Source organism: Propithecus coquereli, unplaced genomic scaffold (assembly GCF_000956105.1).
Source record: "Propithecus coquereli isolate 6110/MARCELLA unplaced genomic scaffold, Pcoq_1.0 Scaffold14, whole genome shotgun sequence".
In the NCBI taxonomy this organism is placed as follows: Eukaryota; Metazoa; Chordata; class Mammalia; order Primates; family Indriidae; genus Propithecus; species Propithecus coquereli.
In genome coordinates, this window is record NW_012138302.1 from 3,942,780 (window position 1) to 3,962,067 (window position 19,288).

The following is a 19,288-nucleotide window of genomic DNA, read 5'->3' on the forward strand; positions in this document are numbered from 1 at the left end:
AAAGAAAAATTATAATATTTGTTGAGGATAAATTCCAAACTTCACGGTTTTCCACTGTCGTGAAACGGTTCACACAGCAGGGATTCCCTGGGCCAGGTGCTGTCTCAGGCCCGGCAGTAACAAGCAGATCCGTCTCCCTGTTTGTTTGGCCCCCATGAACTTGTTCTTTCTTTCACGGATATTCTACGTTCCTCTTAAACCTGACCCCTCCGGGCACGGTGGCTCACACTTGTAATCCTAGCACTCTGGGAGGCCGAGGTGGGCAGATTGTTTGAGCTCAGGAGTTCGAGACCAGCTTGAGCAAGAGTGAGACCCCGTCTCTACTAAAAAAAATAGAAAGAAATTATCTGGACAACTAAAAATATATAGAAAAAATTAGCCGGGCATGGTGGCGCATGCCTGTAGTCCCAGCTACTCAGGAGGCTGAGGTAGTAGGATCACTTGAGCCCAGGAGTTTGAGGTTGCTGTGAGCTAGGCTGATGCCACGGCACTCACTCTAGCCAGGGCAACAGAATGAGACTGTCTCAAAAAAAAAAAAAAAAAAAAAAAAACCTGACCCTTGTTCTAGCAGTGTGTTGGTTTCTTGAGATCGTTTGTCATAGATACTCCCCCATTAGCACCTGGATGGGTAACTAACCTTTCAGCTTACTTGTTGATCCATTTAATAATATACATGGGACATATTCACATGGCAAACACTACGTCTTTTGAACTCAGTTAGCCTTTATGTATTTTCCCCATTTTTTAATTAAAAAAGGGATCTTTATAGAAAAGTTATAAATCAGACATGCAAGTAGGACATACAAAGCATCTATAATCACACCAAGAGATAATTGACACCTTTCAGACTGTTTTCTAACCGATGCTCAGTCTTAATACCAGTGGGCATGTGTGTGTACTAATGTGTGCCAGGACAGTGAAACTAGCAAGCAAAAATACAGACAAGCCAATTTTTCGATGATACCTGAAGGAGTTCCCATTTCAGTGAAATGTGTGGAGCGTGTGCTTTGCTTTTCTCTCAGTTTCTATTCACCTCTGTCTCCTTATGATTATCACTCTAGGGGCTCACGCCATTTAAGTTCCTCTGTGAGGACGTCACCCTTTCTCCTTTGGCAACACATGGAAGGACGATTCATATACTTAAGATTTGTTTCTAAACTATTTACTGTTAACCTGTGTGTGAAAAAGAGATATATTTTCCTCCTTTCTTTTAGCTACAAGCGATATATTCCAGAAACATTGAATAAGTCCATCAGACAGAGGAACCTTCTCACCAGGATGCGGATAAATAACGTTTTCAAGGATTTCCTAAAAGAATTTAACAACAAGACCATTTGTGACAGCAGCGTGTCCACGCATGACCTGAAGGTGAAATACCTGGCTACCTTGGAAACGTTGACAAAACATTATGGTGCTGAAATATTTGAGACCTCCATGTTGATGATTTCATCAGAAAACGAGATGAATTGGTTTAATTCAAATGACAGTGGAAACGTCGTTTACTATGAAGTGATGGTGACTGGAAACCTTGGAATCCAGTGGAGGCAGAAACCAAATGTAAGTGGCTATTGGCAGTCAGTCAAAAGAGAACACCCTGTGTCACGTGGTGTCTGCTGCTCATTCTGCCGGGATTATCTGTCTGTCCATCACTCCCATAGGCTCAGTTTATTTAGGGTAGGGACCATGTATCCTTCAGCTTTTATTTTGTCCATGTATCACAAGGTTAAAAATAAATATTGAGTTTTGTGGGGAGATAGGGAAATATAATATTTTATGTAATATGTAGTAATATAATAACAGAAATTTCCTGAGTGCTTCCCATGGGCCAAGTACTTTTCTAAGCATATTACAGGTATTATGCATTTATTTCTAAAAATAAAAAAACCTTCAAGGGAAGTACTGCCATTATCTCCATTTTACAGATGAACACAGAGAGGCACGGAGAAGCTGAGAAACTTGCCCAAGGACATAATTAATAAGCATGTGCCAAGAAATGAACTTAGGCCTCTGGCTCCATGAAATTGGCAAACTGATTTTGTATTATGAGGCTTCTTCATGAGATGTTTGTTGGATGAGCAATAGTGGTTTAAGAGCATGGGTTTTAAGTCTACATAGAGCTGGTTCAAAGCCTACCTTTACACCTTACAGTTACATGGCCTTGGGCAGGTTATTTCACATGTATCAGCTGCGTATTATCTGTCAAATGGAGGTACTTACTGTCTCTAACTCATGGGTTGTTAAGAGAATAGAAAAGCATTTAGCACAAAGCTTTAATGTTGAACACATTATTATAGCTGCTGTAATTATTGCTACTGTAAACAATAATGTTAAAGTAAATGTGAGATTAATTTTCTCCTGTTTTGTTCTCATGCTAAAATAACAATGCCTAACAGTTACTGAGGGCTTTCTATGTAGTAAGTAGTGTGTTAATAAACATTTGTCTAATCTTGGGGAACCTTGTGAAGATGTAAGCTCTCTGTTTTATGGATGGGGAAATGGAGGCTCAAAGCGATGACATAACTAGTTAAGTAACTGGCAGAGGTAGGAACTTAACCTAGATCTCTAGTCTCTAGGGCTCCTGCTATACAAAATACTTACACTTGTGCAGATATGTGTTAGTCCATGTGTAGATTATTCAAGCATGGGATTCTGTCTTCTCTTGAAAATCCAGGCTTGACTGCTGTTACATCAAGATAATTAGTGATAGAAGGAGAAAGCTCATGTTCTGTCCATTCATGGTTGGGAAGAACATGTTCTCTGTCTGTGTCAAAGCACATGTAGTAGTCTGGAAGTGAAGGGACCTGAACATAGATGCATGTCTAGCGAGCAGTTATTTCCCTTCCTGAGTTTATGTGCACATTGTACATTATGTAAAGAGTTTAGTCATTGTGCTCATTAAGGTCTCTTCGAGGTGTGAAAGCCCAAGATTCCCTGATGGAACCCAATCCTTTGGTCCTAAACCCACAGGCGCCAACTCCCCCAATCCCTCTGCAGGGCCAGGCAAGCTGGCTTTACCCCCCTTGGACTTACGTCCTGTGTCAGTTTGCGAGAAGCGTTGACCTTTTACCAATGGAAAATGAGAAAGCCAATTTAACCTTGTCGCTTTCATGTATCTTATCAGGTTGTTCCTTTTGAAAAGGAAAAAAATAAACTCAAGCGGAAAAAACTGGAAAATAAACACAAGAAGGATGAGGAGAAAAACAAAATCCGGGAAGAGTGGAATAATTTTTCTTACTTCCCTGAAATCACTCACATCGTCATAAAGGAATCTGTGGTCAATGTTAACAAGCAGGACAACAAAAAAATGGTAAGTTTGCTCCAGAAGCTCTTTAAGTCTGGATCTGGTGATGAGGAGGAGATGTTGCTGAGGGCATCATTCTCAGAGTTCCTGTCCCAAAGAGAAAAATCTGAGGATTTTTCTGATTTAAGCCAAAAGGTCTCTATGACTGAAGCATTATCGATGTCAGTTTTTAAGTTATGCTGATGCATTCTGGTGCCTTTCTTTGGTCTCACAGATGTGAATCTGCCTTCAAGTTTGCTGCCCCTCCAAAGATATTTTACCATCAGTGTTTAGTTCACAAAGCTAGTGGATTTGAAGGAAAAGAAAACAGCGAATGTCAGCGATTTCCCCGAAGGGCTCCTGTGCAGCCTCTCTGCTGAGCGGGCTGGGATGGGTGGGTGGGAATCCCCACTTCGCACTTAGCAGACTGCCGGGCGGGTGCAGAGGCGGCCACAGCAGCAGTCCTTGCTGTGGTGTCGGGCACACCCAGGCGGCTCTCCGATGGAGGAAGGGGTATTCAGTCTCACTTCCTCCTTTTTGGTATCACTTGAGGACATGATCTAGACTGGCAGGCTAGTTTGGCAGGGGAAGTGGGAACTCTGCCAAAATAAACCTGTTTGTGTTGGGGGAGGTCATGGCTGACTGCACGTGGAGAGAACGGTCGTGAGACGGGCACTTTGCTGGTGAGTGGAGTCACCACTAGAGAAAGGCCGTGTTCTGCTTAGAAGTTGGCAAATGCTGTCAAAATGGTAACACTCAGTGCTGGGGAAGAGCCTGGAGATAGGGGTTGGGCCGGATGGTCACTCTCTTACGTTTAGAGTAACTCATATTTTTGGCGTAACCTTTTGGAAGACAGTTTGGCAACGTGTTAATAAAAGCCTTGAAAATATTTATATATCCCTCTGCTCAGGAAATCTAGGGACTCTATTTTCCAGAAACAATGTGAGATGCAAGCAGTGGTTAGTAAGAATATTCATTCTAGAAGTATTTACAGTGTCAGAATACTGAAAGTAACTTAAATGTGCAATAATAGGAGAATGGGAAAATAAATCAAAATTTGCCTGAGTAGTAGAATATTTTACAGCCAAATTGTGGAATTTTTTAATGATCTGGAAAAAATGCTTTTGTAAATGGAAAAAAGCAGATAATAAAGCTTTACCTGTAGAATAGTACCAATTTTGTTAAAAAGACTTAAAATAGATATGCATGTACATACACATGCTCTTAGAAAAATAATCAAATATTAAGAGCTATTTATTTATGGTTGGCATTATGAGTGGTTTTAATTTCTTATTCCCTCTCCCCATCCCCCCCCCTTTTTTTTTAACAAAAAAACATTTTATCAGGAAAAAAGTAGTAAAAACAAAGTGAAGGGAGAAGTAGAAGAACCCAGGTAAATGTTAGTGGGGAGGTGAAAAATGGAGGGAGAAAACAATCAGTGCTATTTATTGAGCTTAGTGTGGCCGTTAGGCCCTGCATCGCATACTGTGCCTGTGTCGTCTTATTTGGTCCTTACAAGAACCTTAGATGTAGGCATTTGGGCTCTATGTCAGATGGGAGTCTGAGCCTGATCAAGAGGGGTAGGAACTTGTACAGGGTCACTCAGTAAGAAAGTGGCAAGCTTTGGCCAGTTCTGTTGGGCTCCTGCCTATACTTTTTGCCTGTGTGGCTTTGGTTTGTAAGGCGTCATCATCCCCCAGGGACCCCGAGGGAGTGAGGGAGAGGTTGGCATGTCTGTGATCTAGCTCTTCAGCATGGCCAAACCCATGCTGAAGTTTGGGAGAAGAAGGAGCTTTGACTCACAAAAATATTAAAAGCACCTGAGCCTTCAGAGCAGGGCAAAATGACACTTATGAGTAACTCTTTCCATAGCACTGCAGACAGGAGAGGCTGGTGGCAGAGAGGAGAGGACCAGTGAAGGGGAAGTGGGTGGAGAGGAGAAGAAGCAGCAGACAGCGTCTTGTGAGCCTGCCCCATCCTGTCCGGGCTCACCGGCAAGTCCAGCACCCAGCAGGTGCACCCATCATCTACGTCAGAGCTCACCCTGGCCACATGGGCCAGCGACTCTGCCAAGCTACAGTGCTGTGTAGGGAGCAGGAGGAAGGCAGGAAGAAAGAAATACTTAATCTCCCCATTTGTTTTTCTTTACAAACAGTAGCCCTTACTATGTGCCAGGTACTTCCTATTCTGAGCACTTTACAAATATCAACTCTAAATTTTCATATCAACCCCATGGGTGGGTATAGTATTATCCCCGTTTTACAGAGATGGGAACTGAGGCACAAAGAGGTTAAGTAACCTGCCAAAGGTCACACAGCTGTTAGGTTAAACCATTTGAAATTGCTGATACTTGACCTTTTTTGACCTATAGAAATCGTGATTAGATATGCTTAAACCTAATAGCGGGTGGAGATGCTGAGATCGGAATCCAGAGTGGCTGGCTTCAGAGCCTGTGGGTTAGCCACTGCTCGATGCCTCCTCTTTAGTATCTTACGCCCCCATCGTCCCTTCCAGCCATGGGGTTTCCAAGCCCTTTCATCGGGCAGTACTTTGGCTGCTGGTCTTTCAGGAAGGCATGATGCCAGCATGTTACCAAATCATATCTTGATTTATCAGTTTTCTCTGCATTTCCTTGGCAGCTCCCATTTCTGTTTAGACTTCTGCTCTCAGGAAACTTAAGTGCTTATGTGGTCTTGCCAATATTGTGGCTGGATGAGGGGCTGCCCAAGCCAGCCCTGCCCCTTGTTCTAGAGCATCTTGAATTTGCTCTTGGGAGTATCTGCTGGTGGGCGTCAGGTCACACCTGAAAGGACACTGCGTACAGTCTCCTTGAGGGCCATCCCTCTGGTGGCCTGTCCCCCTCACCTCCTGGGCTCACGGCCCCAGGGCATGCTTCCTTTGGGATTGCAGCTGTCACCAGGTCCCTGACCTTTATTCTGACTGGTGGTTGTGTCCTCCCACCCCTTCCCCCTCACTGGTCCTCTCCTCTCTGCCACCAGCCTCTCCTGTCTCTAGTGCTATGGAAAGAGTTACTCTTAAGTGCCATTTTGCCTTCTCTGAAGGCTGGGGTGCTTTTTAATATTTTTGTGAGTCAAAGCTCCAAATCGTGGCTTTGCACTCATCAGGAAATGTTTTTGGTTGACCCCACAGCCCCTCTCAAATGGGCAGTCTCTTCTCAGGATCAGTGATCAAGACCAAAAGTCCCCATCTGTCTTCACCTCCAGGCGTTTCTCTGTATACCTTCCTTCATGGAAATTCCCTCTGTCTTCCCACTGTGAGTGAGACTCCCTGCCTTCTCCAAACCTTCAGCGGTCCCTGGACTTAACCTAGCAACCTCATCATTGTGTCTGGACCATACTCAGATTAAAACCCGGAAGTTTCACCTTCGAGACCAACTCTGCTATGAGACGAAGCACCTGTGCCTCTGTTTCTTTGCCCATAAAGCAGGAATAATGGTGACTAAGTGGGCCGTCGTTTAGTGCCAAGACCAGGTGCTCCTCCCGCCTCCACTTTTACAGTTCTGCCACTGTGATTGAGGCCTGCTCCTGTCGGGACCCAGGGGACAGCTTCCCCACAGGCTCCCTACCTCCCACGCCCCCACCACACACAAACTCACTGTACGCCATCTGACAGTTCTGAGGTAGTAGACGGGAAAGTGTGTTGAGCAGTGAAAGTCCTATGTAAATGCAAGGGGTATAGTTAGTATCAACAAAAAGGTTTTCCCTGTGGGGTTTCCATTCTGTTTTAAATATCTTCTCACTGTGTGCATCCCTGTAAAGTCGGCTGCTCAAGGTGATAGACGCATAATACAACCATGGGAACTTCTCTCTCCCCAGGAATTGAAGCTGTCTTCCCACGAGGAGGCCTTGTCCTTTGTGTCCCTGGTAGACGGCTACTTCCGGCTCACAGCGGATGCCCACCATTACCTCTGCACCGACGTGGCTCCCCCGCTGATCGTCCACAACATTCAGAATGGCTGTCACGGTCCAATCTGGTTGGTTCTAGAACCTTTTCATTTGCCGTTGATGTGAAAAGAGCCCACGTTTTAGTGTGGCCTCTTCAGACCCGGATGGTGCAGTCGTTTAGGTTGGGGCCAGTTGACCATGTTGGCTCGTACTCACTGGGTGTCCTCTTCTCCTCCTGCCGTCCGGGTTCTGGTCAGGCCTTCATGTGATCTCCTGCCCTGCTCCCTGCAGCAGCTGCTCAACTCTCCTCCTTCACTGAGGTCTCTGCTCCTCATATAACACCCTTACGTCTCCATCGCTGACCGAGAAGTGCTGCACTTCCTCACCCGCTGCTGTGTCAAACCCCGTGGGCGATTCAAGAAAGATAGGACATGGGTCTCAGCGTCAGACAGCGTAGTGAAGGGCATCCTCAGGCAGCTTGTCCTAAAGTGCCAGATGCACAGTGGGAACCTGGGGTGACCCAGCCCTAAGGCCAGAACGGGCTGTGTGGGATGTTTTGTCCCACTTGCATCTCCGAACTGGTAGGCTGTGCTCAAATGCCTCTGGTGATAGGGCGCTTGGTACTGCATGAGGCAGCCAGTGGGGTGTAGCTCTCGCCACGGCAGAGGCTCATGCCTTTCTGAGGTGAAGCTGTAGTCGGCCTCTCTGTAACTTCTGCCTGCTCATTTGTGTTCTGCCTTTTGAGACAAGGCTTCCACTGACCTCTTACAGGTGACTGCCCTTCAGGCCAAGGAAAACAGCTGCTGGGTTTCTTCTGCGTCTCTCTTTCCAGACCACAGTATATCTGGGGGAGCATCTTTTCAGCTGCCTTCCACGTCATGTGCTTCTTACCTTCCTCCCTATCCCAGCTACCTTGTGGGTGGGTAGCTTGGTAGCAGTGTGGTCCCTGACCTGGAGAGACTCGTAGGCTTATGGGGAGACAGACACGCAAACAATTGCAGAGCAAGGGCTTGAGCATAGAAAAACACCTTCCTCCAGTGTCCTGATTGTGCTTCAGGGCCCTGGCACTGGCTTTGGCCTTGGCATGGAATGCTCTTCCTCCAGAATCTGCTCGGCCCCACTTCCGTCAGGTGTTGGTCAGATAGCACCTTAGCTGCAAAGCCTTCCCTGACCAGCTTATGTAAAATAACACTGCTTCCCCCTCCATCCCCCTCTCTCTGGCTGCTTCACTCTGCCTTATTTTTCTCCAGTGCCAATTATTCCCTCCTGACATACCGTGTCTATTTCTGTAACATAACGTTTGTTTCTGGTCTGCCTACCCTTACCTCCCGGCACACGGGCTTCACACAGGCAGGGGCAGTGTCTGCGGCTTTCCTCAGCGCCCACGGTGGGGCCTGGTGCATCCCAGCAAGTGTGTGGTGAATGAGTGCATATCTCCCGTTTGGTAGGAGGCTGAGACTCATTGCCTGAGGAGCCTTCTCAGAGTGGCAGCATGCAAATCAGATTAAACTTTGAAGGATCTGTGATGGCTTGCCAGATTTAAAGAGGGGAAGGGATATCTCTGATGAGGGGTCAGCATGTACAGAGGCGTGGAGGGTTTAGAGACCATGGAGCCGCAGGAAAGTACTTAATATCTGCCTTAGAACATGTTGATCACATCAGCCTTCTTTCACTGAGTAAGCAGCACCCATTAGGTGCTAGTAGCCTTGTACGTGGATTTGTTTAGCTAGTGTTCACTGCCCTCTATGAGCCAGAACTTACTGGTCCTAGGGATAAAGGGAAGTGTAAGACAGGCCTGTTTCCCAGCCAGCGTCTTTCCTCATTGATTTATTCATTCAATCCGGAATTTGTTGAACGCCTACTATGAGCCATGGGGATATAACAATAAACAGAATAGCCTCAAATTCCTGCCTCCATGAGGCTCGTGCTCCAGTTGGGCTGGTGGGGGATGGTGGGGAGGAGTGGGGTGAGACCCCCACCACTGCACCATTGGCAGCCCCTCATCACCAGCCGTGGGGGCGGCCCCTCTGGCCAGAGCTGGAGATAGCATCTGTGGGGAACGCGGGGCTAAGCCAGGCTCAGTGCCTTGGGCAGCAGGCTGAGTCCTCTTCTAGACCTCGGAGACGCTGTCTGTCCCGAGGCTGCTCTGGGTTTCCACGTGCCTCACGTATCACACCAGAGGTCTTAGGGTCCAGACAGGTGATGTGATGGGGCCTTGAGGCGCTCAGGAAAGTGGATATATCCCAGGGGTTTAAAGTGCTGTTTGGCGTGAGCTCTTTCTCCCTTCGCCTGCTTCTCTCTCTAGCACAGAATATGCCATCAATAAATTGCGGCAAGAAGGAAGCGAGGAGGGGATGTACGTGCTGAGGTGGAGCTGCACTGACTTTGACAACATCCTCATGACCGTCACCTGCTTTGAGAAGTCCGAGGTCAGTCAGGAGACTGGCTTGGGCCAAGCCACGTGGCCTCGGGTGTCCAGTGCTGCTGCAGAGTGTGTGCGGTGCTGCCACTGGGGGTCCAGTGCAGCTCCTGGACATCTGGCCCTTGGCAGGGTGGGGGTAGAAGCCTGGTTCTCTGAGAAAAGCCCTTGGAGGGCTGGCAAGGGCACCTGCTCTCCCGGAGAAGACTGCCCCTGAGCAGCCACACCCCTGTGTCATCTCTCCCTGCGGCCCTTTCTTGCTTCCAGGAACTGATGGCAGTGGTCCACTGTGACTCTGGGAGGTAGAATGTGGCCAGAAAAGCAATTCACACCAAATACTTGTGAAGTTTAGTATAATTAGAGTGGTTTCTTTTAGACTCATGTCAAAAAAAAATCATCACACACCCAGAGCTGTGTCTGTCTGCACCAGTGCTCAAGGTGCCACTTCATCAGCATGGCCTAACAGTTTTTTCTAAATGAAGCTTTTTCTAAAGCTTCAGACAAATTGCCATCCTGTGTTTTGATAACGAATAGAGGCATCTGTTAGAGATTGAGGCATAGCTGGAAGCTGGGCCTGAGGGGAGAACAATCCTGAAGCCTAAGATACAAGCCAGGATCATGGACTTTGCCTCACCAGGGCACAAATGCCTTTTTTATTCATGTAGTATTTTAAACACGTGAAGTGGAATATTTTAAAAGACAATGAATTTTACAGAATTAGCCTACATAAATACACTAGCTTTGGTTGGGCTCGAAGGAACTGAGAGAACTGAGGCAAGGAGGGGCCTTTGAGGTGGAGGTCAGGGCGTTAGCATACCGTGGACCTCAGACACAGGAAGGAAAAGTACTAGAGAGCCCCTGGAAACTGGGCTCAGTCAAGACTGGGAAGAGGAAACGCACAAGGAACTCAGTGCTGCGCAGTGTCCTGGGGAAGCTGTGCAGGAACACCACAGCCTGCCCGGGGCCGTCCTCTGCGGCTGGGCCTCAGGGCTCATGTGGGCTCCGTGTCTCAGAACTTGCCAGGCCTGCTGCCTTCACAGGGCTCTTGGCCTCTTTATTCATCGGTCTTTGCAGGAAGTTTGATATTAAGATAATGAAACAGCCCAGCTGCCTCCTGAGGTGGAATTGACCTGTGCTGTACCAGGAGTGCCGGGGATTCAGTAGTGTGGCCTACGAGACGTCAGCATACATGGGGAAGATGGTAGTCGCAGAGGTGGTTGCTCCTTCTGCCTACTTCAGCTTATCAGGCACTGTGTGAAGCATGTTACCTGCATGTTCTCGTTTAAGCCTTGTGATAGCTGTATGAGACAGGCGATATCCCATTGTGCAGATGAAGTAACAGATGTGAATATCATGTCCTAGTTTACGCCTTAAGTGGGTCTTTCTGGCCCTAATTCTTAACTATTAAAATAGTTTACTTTGTACAAAAAGGGCCCATGAGGGAAACCTTCCGGTTATACCTCCTTTCTGTGGCACCACAGAGCCCTGAACCTGGACCAGACAGCTGAATGGCCGCGCCCGATGTGATTCTCCTCAAATAGATGCATGTTCTGGAAGGGCTCAGTTTGAGGGAGTTCCTGGACAGATTTTGCTATCATAATTATTATTTTGTACGTAATATTTACTAGACTTTATAAAGTACTAAGTGTTTCAGTGCACCATGTCATATAATCACAGGAATAATCCCATGAGGTTGGTATTTTCATGAACTTCATCATACAGGTCAGAAAACAAGTGACACTTTTGTAGAAATAAGTACTCTGTAGTATTAACTCCCTTTTGTCAGCGCCTTCTCCCAGACCCCCTTTTCTTATTTATTTATTTATTTATTTGTTGTTTGGTTGGTTTATTGATAATAAACTTTTAAATTTTGAATAATTTAAAATTTACAGAAATGTTACAGAGATAGTGTAAAAGTTCTGTACACTCTTCACTCACCTTCTCCCAAAGCTGACAGCTGACATACCCACGGTTCATTTGCCTGACTCCGCTTTTAAACAAGCACTGTCTGGTCATTTTCCGAATGGTAGGGGCTGGGCAGCCAGAAGCAGTTCAAGAACTTCCAGATCGAGGTGCGCAAGGGCCGCTACAGCCTGCACGGCTCAGACCGCAGCTTCCCCAGCCTGGAGGACCTCATGAGCCACCTGAAGAAGCAGATCCTGCGCACGGACAACATCAGCTTCGTGTTGAAGCGCTGCTGCCAGCCCAAGCCCCGAGGTTGGTCTCCCTGTGCCTCTCGGTGATGTGCCAAGACCAGACTGACCAACATATGCTGGCTAGTTTAAACAAAGTGGCCCCTTCCTCCTGTTTCTGGGTATTTTTCATTGAGTTTTATTGTACTTTGTCCCCAGCTCAAATTCCATTCCTTGAATATCAGCATTTTCCATAGAAAAGACATACCCTTTGCTCAGTGTCTCAGTTAGGCTGTAGAAGGAGGCATGTTCAGGATTAGTGAGTGGAAAATTACTTCTTCTTTAAGATAAAATGTCTTGAGAGCTCCCTTGTCATTAGTTTATTTATCTGAGAAGTGTTCGGGACATCTTTTGTGGGCCAAGAACTATGTTAGATGCAGAGAGTCAGAAATGCATGAGACCCAGTGCCTGCTCTCTGACCGTTTCCAGTCTATTGCAAAGCGTGTTCCAGGTAAATGAGGCCACCGCAGTGTGTGATGGGCATTTTAACCAACACGTATATATCATACCCCAAGGTCAAAAAGAAAAACATGATCAAGATCCCTGAGTCACAGGGCATGGGAGGCTGCAAGGAGGAGGCAGCTTTTGAGCAGAGTGTCAGAAGATGAGCAGGAGGTTGCCAGCGAGATCAGGGTGTCCCAGCAGAGCTGAGAGCACATGCAGGACAAGGCAGCAGGCACGAGCCGGGGCTGCAGGGAAGGTGAAGGCACAAGGAAGGGGGAGGTGAGGCTGGCGGGGCCTTGGGTGCCACGCCCGGGAGCTGGGACTTTAACCTACAGGTAGTGGGGACCGTGGGAGCATCAGGAAGTGCAATGGAGACAAGGGACGAAGGACTCAGCTGCTCTATTTTAAGCCCCAGGAATGGTGTCACTGATGTCCTGCAGGTTCATCGCCTGTTAGAATGTGAGTACTGGAAGGACACGTAGGGGTCACGTGATCCGGTGCCTCACTTTATAGATGAGAAAGCTAAGGCCCAGAACAGTGACATGGGTCTCGTTGAGGGTCAGGGTCAAAGAGGGGTTTGAGTCAGGTGTAACCTGAATGCCAGATCTCTTGGATCTTGCTTTTTTTGACGTTCCTTCACCTCAAGATGCCGTCCTGCATGCGTCAGATCCTTCCCTAGAAGGGGTCAGGCCTCAACGAAGGGGCAGCACAGTTGCTTCTGAGGCTGCAGGAAGTGTCAGAAGGTACTCCGAGGAGTGTCTTTATCTGAGACACATCTTGTTCTAAGGGCACGCGTCTGTGAGTCTTTACGCCGGGAGTGGACGGTGGCAGCAGCGCCAGGACAGCAAGGGGCCTGGATTCTTGATGTTGGAATCACTTTTTGGTCTCAGCAAGGGGCTCGTTGCTGAATGTGGTGAAAGAGGAAGGACTTGAGTTCTTGTTGATCAGATAGGGTTTCCTGCCAGCCTCAGAGAATAACTGCAGCCTTTGTTTTTATGCTTGAAGATTTTCCGCAAAAGTGAAAACTCATCTGCCACTTGGCCATGAGAATTCAGCACGAGTTAAAACCTTAAAGCCCAACAACTCTATTTACTCACATATTCTCTCCCTGCGGATACTAGAAGTGGTTTTTACTTTCTTGGAGGTTGGTGGCCAGGGAAGGGAGAAGAAAGACACAGGATGAAAGAAGGTGGTGGCAGGTTGGAGCTGGAGCAGGACTGCTTTGCAGGCCGGATGGGGGGTCTCTGCCGTAGACGCTGCCCCTCCTACCCCGGGCCTGGGAGCTGGTGGCTGAGGAGGGAGATGCAGGGACAGGGCTGGACCCCCGTTGAGGCTCCTGAAACTCTATGGCCAGTTAATGTGGCCCTTCCCACTCAATCGTGAACTCTTGAGACGGGATGTGGGTCTCACTGGCCACTCCGTGACTCATGGGAAGGACAGTGCCCCACACAGAATCAGCCTTCGGACAGTACCCCACACAGAATCAGCCCTCGGTAGCGCTTGTCAAGTGAGTAATCGTAGCAGTTACTGGCTGCCATATAGGTGGGTACCGACTATGTCCCGGGCCGTTTACATGCGTATTTCTTTTCTTTCATCTACACAGCTCTCTTGTAGGTATTATCAAAGTGAGGAAATTGAGGCGCAGAGAGGTTAAGTGACTTGCTCAGGGCCACACAGCTAGTAGTAACAGTATTAGGTGTAATAATAGTAGCAATTAATAATAATAATAATGGCTGCTATCATGTGAGTAATGCTTACAGTTTGCCAGGCACTGTTTGAAGATCTTTCATGCTTGAAGTTATTTAACCCTCAGAACAACCCAGAGTGTGTTGTTGTCCCCATTAATACTTGCCCAGGATCACTTAGGTAGAAGAAAAGTGGGGATTTGAACTCACTCACATTATCTGGCTCCAAGTCCAGTGATTATTTTTCTCCCCTTTGGGTCACACTGTCTTTGCAAAAGTGCAGCCATCAGCCTAAGACGCCTGGGCAAGGCCAGTTCTCCTGCCCTTGGGAGGGAAGCGAGGGGAGAGTAAGAACGAGGCCCGTGTATGAGTTTTCCTCACGCAGGCTCCTCAAAGCCCTCTGTCTTCGCTCTGCTGCCCGCCAATCAGAGAAGTCGTAAAATCATGAGAATTAGAAGTAAGAATGTCATTTTGGGTTCTTCAGCTCCTCTGTCCTCCTAACTACAGCGTTCTCGTAGCCAGACCCTGATCTGGGTTTCTTACTTAAAAATGTAACGAAGTAACTGCTCATGGGACAAATAAGCAGCAAAGTGAGAAAGCAGGAGGCCACCCGGTATGGGTGTGACAGTTAAGCAAACCCCATCTCTTGCCCTGTGCCCCGCCCCACCGCCCAGCTCCAGGTCTGAGGGTGACTGTGTTAAGTGCAGAAGGACCACAGGGCTCACTGGCCCCTTCTCCACTGATGCTCCACGTCCCCAGCTGTGCAGTCAGCTTGGGGCTTGTGTTCTACACCCTTCAGCACTGACACTGAGGACTTCTGTAGTCCACAGCCCAGGGTTCGGGGACCCTGGTGATACAGCAGGGGTGATGCTGACAACTAGGATGTAATACTGGTTGTAACCATGGTGGCTACCGATCATGGAGTGTCCACTGCACGCCAGGTGCTGGAGAAAGACCCCACGTGCATTACTTTGTACATCCCACCTAGCAGCCTATTGAGGGGCATGATGACTCTTTTTTCTAGTGAGAAAACAGGTCCATGGAGATGAAGTGGCTTCCCCATTCACGCTGCTGCGCCCATGTTCTCTGAGGTGCTCATGTGAATAGTCAGCCCCTGAATGGCCCGTTTCCCATCCTTCTCTCGAACATCCCACACAGCACTACTGTCCGCCCTTCTCCCTGTGGACACTAGCCACGTGGCTCATGTGGTCCTTCCTTGATGCCTGTTCTCTCCCACGGAGCCCTGAGTTGCCCGTCTGGATCTGATTCTACCCAGGCAGCAGGGTGTAGTCAGAAACGTGGTATAGAGGGAGCAGCCTCTGCACAAAAGAGCATGCAGGATGTGGTGACAAGGGGAGCCCCTACCTGAGCCTATTTATGGCACCCAGGTTTGTACCCCTGACTAGGGCCAGGTACACTGTGGAAAGGTAACAGGTGAGAGCCCTTTCTGATGTCAGTGTGAATCCCAAGTCTGGAGATTATGAACTGCCTGACCTCAGCCAAACTGTTTAATTTCGCTGTCTCTGTTTTCTGATCTATCAAGGGGGATAAACACACAGTGTGTTCCACAGGAGTGTCCTGAGGATAACGGAGTGAATGTGTGTGAAGCTCTCACAGCAGTGGCTGGCACAGAGAGTGGTCAGAATACGTGAGCTTAAGGAAACGTAGAAAGAAAAAGAAAAGCCCACCCTGAAGGAGAGTGAGGCCAGGACCCGGCACTCAGCAGCGCCTGCCTCCCAGTGGCGTGTGCAGGTGGCCTCGGTGGGTCGTGCCTGGCTGTTCTCACAGACCTTTTGGGAACCTCCTCCTGTTAGAATCCAAGAATCAGGAGTTGAATGGCTAGAGTTTCTTCCCTAACTCATTGTTACCTTCTAGTGTAGGAGAGGAGGAGGAAAGGGAAAACATCCCTAATATTCCTTCTTTATTAAAAAAAAGATTAATACATACAGGCCATTCTCAGAATACTTGCACTGCTAGTCCGAATCTGGAAGGTCCTTCTTGTCCCATGATAAACTTGTAGCTTGCAGTGGCTCTATGGTGGGAAAGGTGATTTCTGTGGATTATAATTCCCAGTTAGCCACCTCTGCCAGCCCTGGCCTGGCAGCTTTCGTAATGTGTTGGGTTTGCTGTCGGAACCAGTGGAATCTGGCGGGGGGTAGGGAGGTGGTCCATGCATAACCTGACATCCAGGAAGCATTGGGTCAGCCCCTTCTTGTGTCAGGTGCTACAAGGCCCAGGGCGGTCTCTTCTGGGCCACCTGCCCTGCTTTTCTGGCACAGAACCAGTGCTTGTTCCCCTCCTCCCACTGTTCTCATCACATCTTGGGCGCAAAGTGCTGCTGCTTCCTCCCTCCTCAGCTCTCAGCCTTCAGAGAAATCATTCATACGTCTCACAGGTACCTATGGAGTACCTGCTATGTACCAGGCTGTGGAAATAGAGCAGAAAATAAGATAGACACAGTTCCTGCCTTCTTCGAGTTTCCATGCCTAGATTTTAAAATCTCCATTTCCTGAGGGAAACCGTCCCTGACCTGACTAGGTCACTCCTGCTGTGCCAACCTTGGAGCACCGTGTACCTGTCGTGTAGAGGAGCTGAACAAATTGTAGCTTACATTTGATAGGTTGATTATTTGATTAGTTTCTGCTCTTTTATTAGCCTGTGAGCTCGTAGAAGGGAGGAATCAAGTACTTCTCAGTAAGTGTTGCTTGAAGGACTAAACCAACATACATACAAATGTTGGCTCAGCAGATGTTGGCTGGCTGGGGTCTTGGGCCTTTGGAACTATGCTCAGACTTCTCTCATCTCCCCACAGAAATCTCCAACCTACTGGTGGCTACTAAGAAGGCCCAGGAGTGGCAGCCCGTCTACCCCATGAGCCAGCTGAGTTTTGATCGGATCCTCAAGAAAGATATTATGCAAGTGAGTCACTGCTGCAGGTCTCAGGTCCAGCCTTGGTCCTGCCATCCCACAGTGGAGTAGCCGGGAATTTGGAGGCAATGAAATCTGTGTTTTGGGAAATCCGAGTGGAAAAAAACAAGGAGACTTTGCTTTTACAGGGAGAGCAGTTCAGCCAGTGCCCTCTGTCCTACCCCGCCTCACTGATGCTCCTCAGAGACGCTTTTTGAAGGAAGTAGATTAGTCAGGCTCTGGAGGCTTCCTGGGTTTGCAGGGACCTTCTGTCGTGACACAGTGCTGATGGGGTGGCAGGAGGTGGGTCTCACGGGGGAGCATGGTTGACATCCTCACTGCCCACAGCATGTGACAGAGCACTTCCAGAGATCAGTCCTGCTCTTGCTGATGATGATTCCAGAAAGAGCAGAGCTGGGGGAACAGAGAACACCACGTGGGGACAAGAGGACATGCACAATTCAGGCCCGAAGGAGAAGAACTGTCTTGAGGAACAGCTCCCTCACGGTGGCTCAGACCGACATCCCAGCCTCTGAGGCCTTTTGCCCAGAATCTACAGCCTTAGGCAGCCCCAGAGTTTCCCAGTAGCTGCCCTGGGGCCTTGGCAAGGGGTGCGAGGCACAGGGCAAATCCCACTTTCTGGTCTGCAGCGCCTCCCCACCCCTCTCGCATGAGGCCGTAGAGGGTAGGGGTGTCAGAGAAGCAGCACCGGCAGCCTTGCACAGGGCCGTCCACCACCTGGGAGAGCCTGCGACACCTTGGAGGTGTTGGAGGGTGAATTATGGGCCTGCTCCACTGAAGCAGCTGGGCTGGGGTTTCAGGTGTGGGGTTCGTTAGTTTACCTTTTTAAGTGAATCCTTGGAAGTGTTGGGTAGGGTTTTAAGGGAGTGGAAGTCCAGGGTGACAGCTGTCTCTCTTCCACTGTGGTCAGTTTCTCCACTGAAGGCCCATCCTTACTGTTCTCTGTCCCTCTGGTGGTGTCAGAGCTGCATCCTGACTTGAGAATCACCAGCGCTGTAGTACTGTCCCCTCTTTTCTGCAGAGAACCTGGCACAGTACTTGGGGCCTGCCTTCTTTGCCTGCCTCGATCCCCAGCAGGGGACCTCTGTCTTCCACACCATCTGTGTCCAGCCCAGTAGCGGCTGAGCATTACTCACACCGGGCACAGTTGCTGCCTCACAGGCTGTCAGTCTGGTGGAGAAGGTAGACTCTTGTCTGTCTCAGGGAGGCAATTACATTGTCAAGAGACAAGTCTTGCGTAGGGAAGTGCGGCAGGATGCAGACCTAGTCCTGGGAGGACAGGGCTGGTTCCTGGGGAGGTGCATCAGCGCAGGGTCCTGGGGGTGAGCAGCAGGTAGCCAGCACAGACAGAGGGGCAGTGAGGAGGAGCCTGGAGGGGTCCCCATGGGCCTTTGTGGGTTGCTGTGGATTCTGACCACATGGTACCATGACCCGGCCACTGGAATAAGTAACCCTCTGGGGAAGGGCAATTATCCTGAAAGCATGTGGCTTTTACGGGGTGTTCTGGGATTACAGCTTCCCATAACCGTGATGGATCGCTTCACGACAGATGCGGCTTTAATGAATACTCAAGGCAAGGGCCTTGCCAGGATATAGTAGGCAGGGCGGATGTCTCGCCATTCTGCTCTGACAGATGACAAATGGTGGCGTTTGTGCAAATTAATATACCGAATTAACAGTTGTGTACGTTCCTGTGGGGGCCAGGGCTGATTCCCCAGGCATTAGCCACGGTCCATTTTCTGCATTTACAGGGGGCTCTAGAGTAATAGGCCTTCCATTTACAAGTTTTGTGGGGCGAATGTTAACCGTTTGCCAATGCCTAAGTTTCATGAGTCACATTTTGATTTCTAGATATTAAGAATTTTAAAATCGGAATTACTGAAGCTGGAACGGGAAGGGTCCTCAGAGGCAGATCACTGTGTGCCCAGGGCTTTGCAGAGGTGATCTCATTTGGTCCTCCTGTCACTCATCTGGTGATAACATCCCCTTTCACATGTGAGGGGACTGAGGGCACACATCCCTCCAGTCTCTGCCTACGTCTTCACACCGCCTTCTCCTCTGTGAGATCGCCGTGGCAAATGCAGGTGTAATTTGCATCACTGGTTTTACAGCTTAGCACGCATGTACACGCACACACACACTGGGTGGACGGGTGGGAAATACACAGTTCCGTTGTGAGAAATAGTGACCACCTGGTGTAGAGGGCTTTCCAGTAGGACACATTGGTTCAGCAGATGGGTTTCTACCCACCACGTGCCCGAGTCCATACCAGGAGCCTTTATATGTGTTCCCTGGTTCGAGCCATAATCATGACAACCCCGTGGGGTAGGCACCATTATCGTCCCCATCCGCAGAGAGCGGGCAGGGTTAGCACAGTGAGGGATGCCCCCAAATTAAATGGCCAGCAAGTAGTACAGCAGGATTTACATGCCCCC

At 48.8% G+C, this 19,288-nt stretch overlaps 1 protein-coding gene across 1 annotated transcript in view; it reads left to right on the forward strand.

Annotated features, from left to right (window-relative positions):
• Positions 1-19,288, forward strand: part of JAK1 (Janus kinase 1) — a 120,689-nt gene that overhangs the window by 86,175 nt on the left and 15,226 nt on the right. Inside the window, exons 7-12 of the mRNA XM_012639450.1 lie at positions 1,215-1,557; positions 3,122-3,307; positions 7,117-7,274; positions 9,491-9,614; positions 11,635-11,821; positions 16,738-16,844. Coding sequence (XP_012494904.1) covers positions 1,215-1,557; positions 3,122-3,307; positions 7,117-7,274; positions 9,491-9,614; positions 11,635-11,821; positions 16,738-16,844 — 1,105 coding nt within the window. The remainder of the gene's footprint in view (positions 1-1,214; positions 1,558-3,121; positions 3,308-7,116; positions 7,275-9,490; positions 9,615-11,634; positions 11,822-16,737; positions 16,845-19,288) is intronic.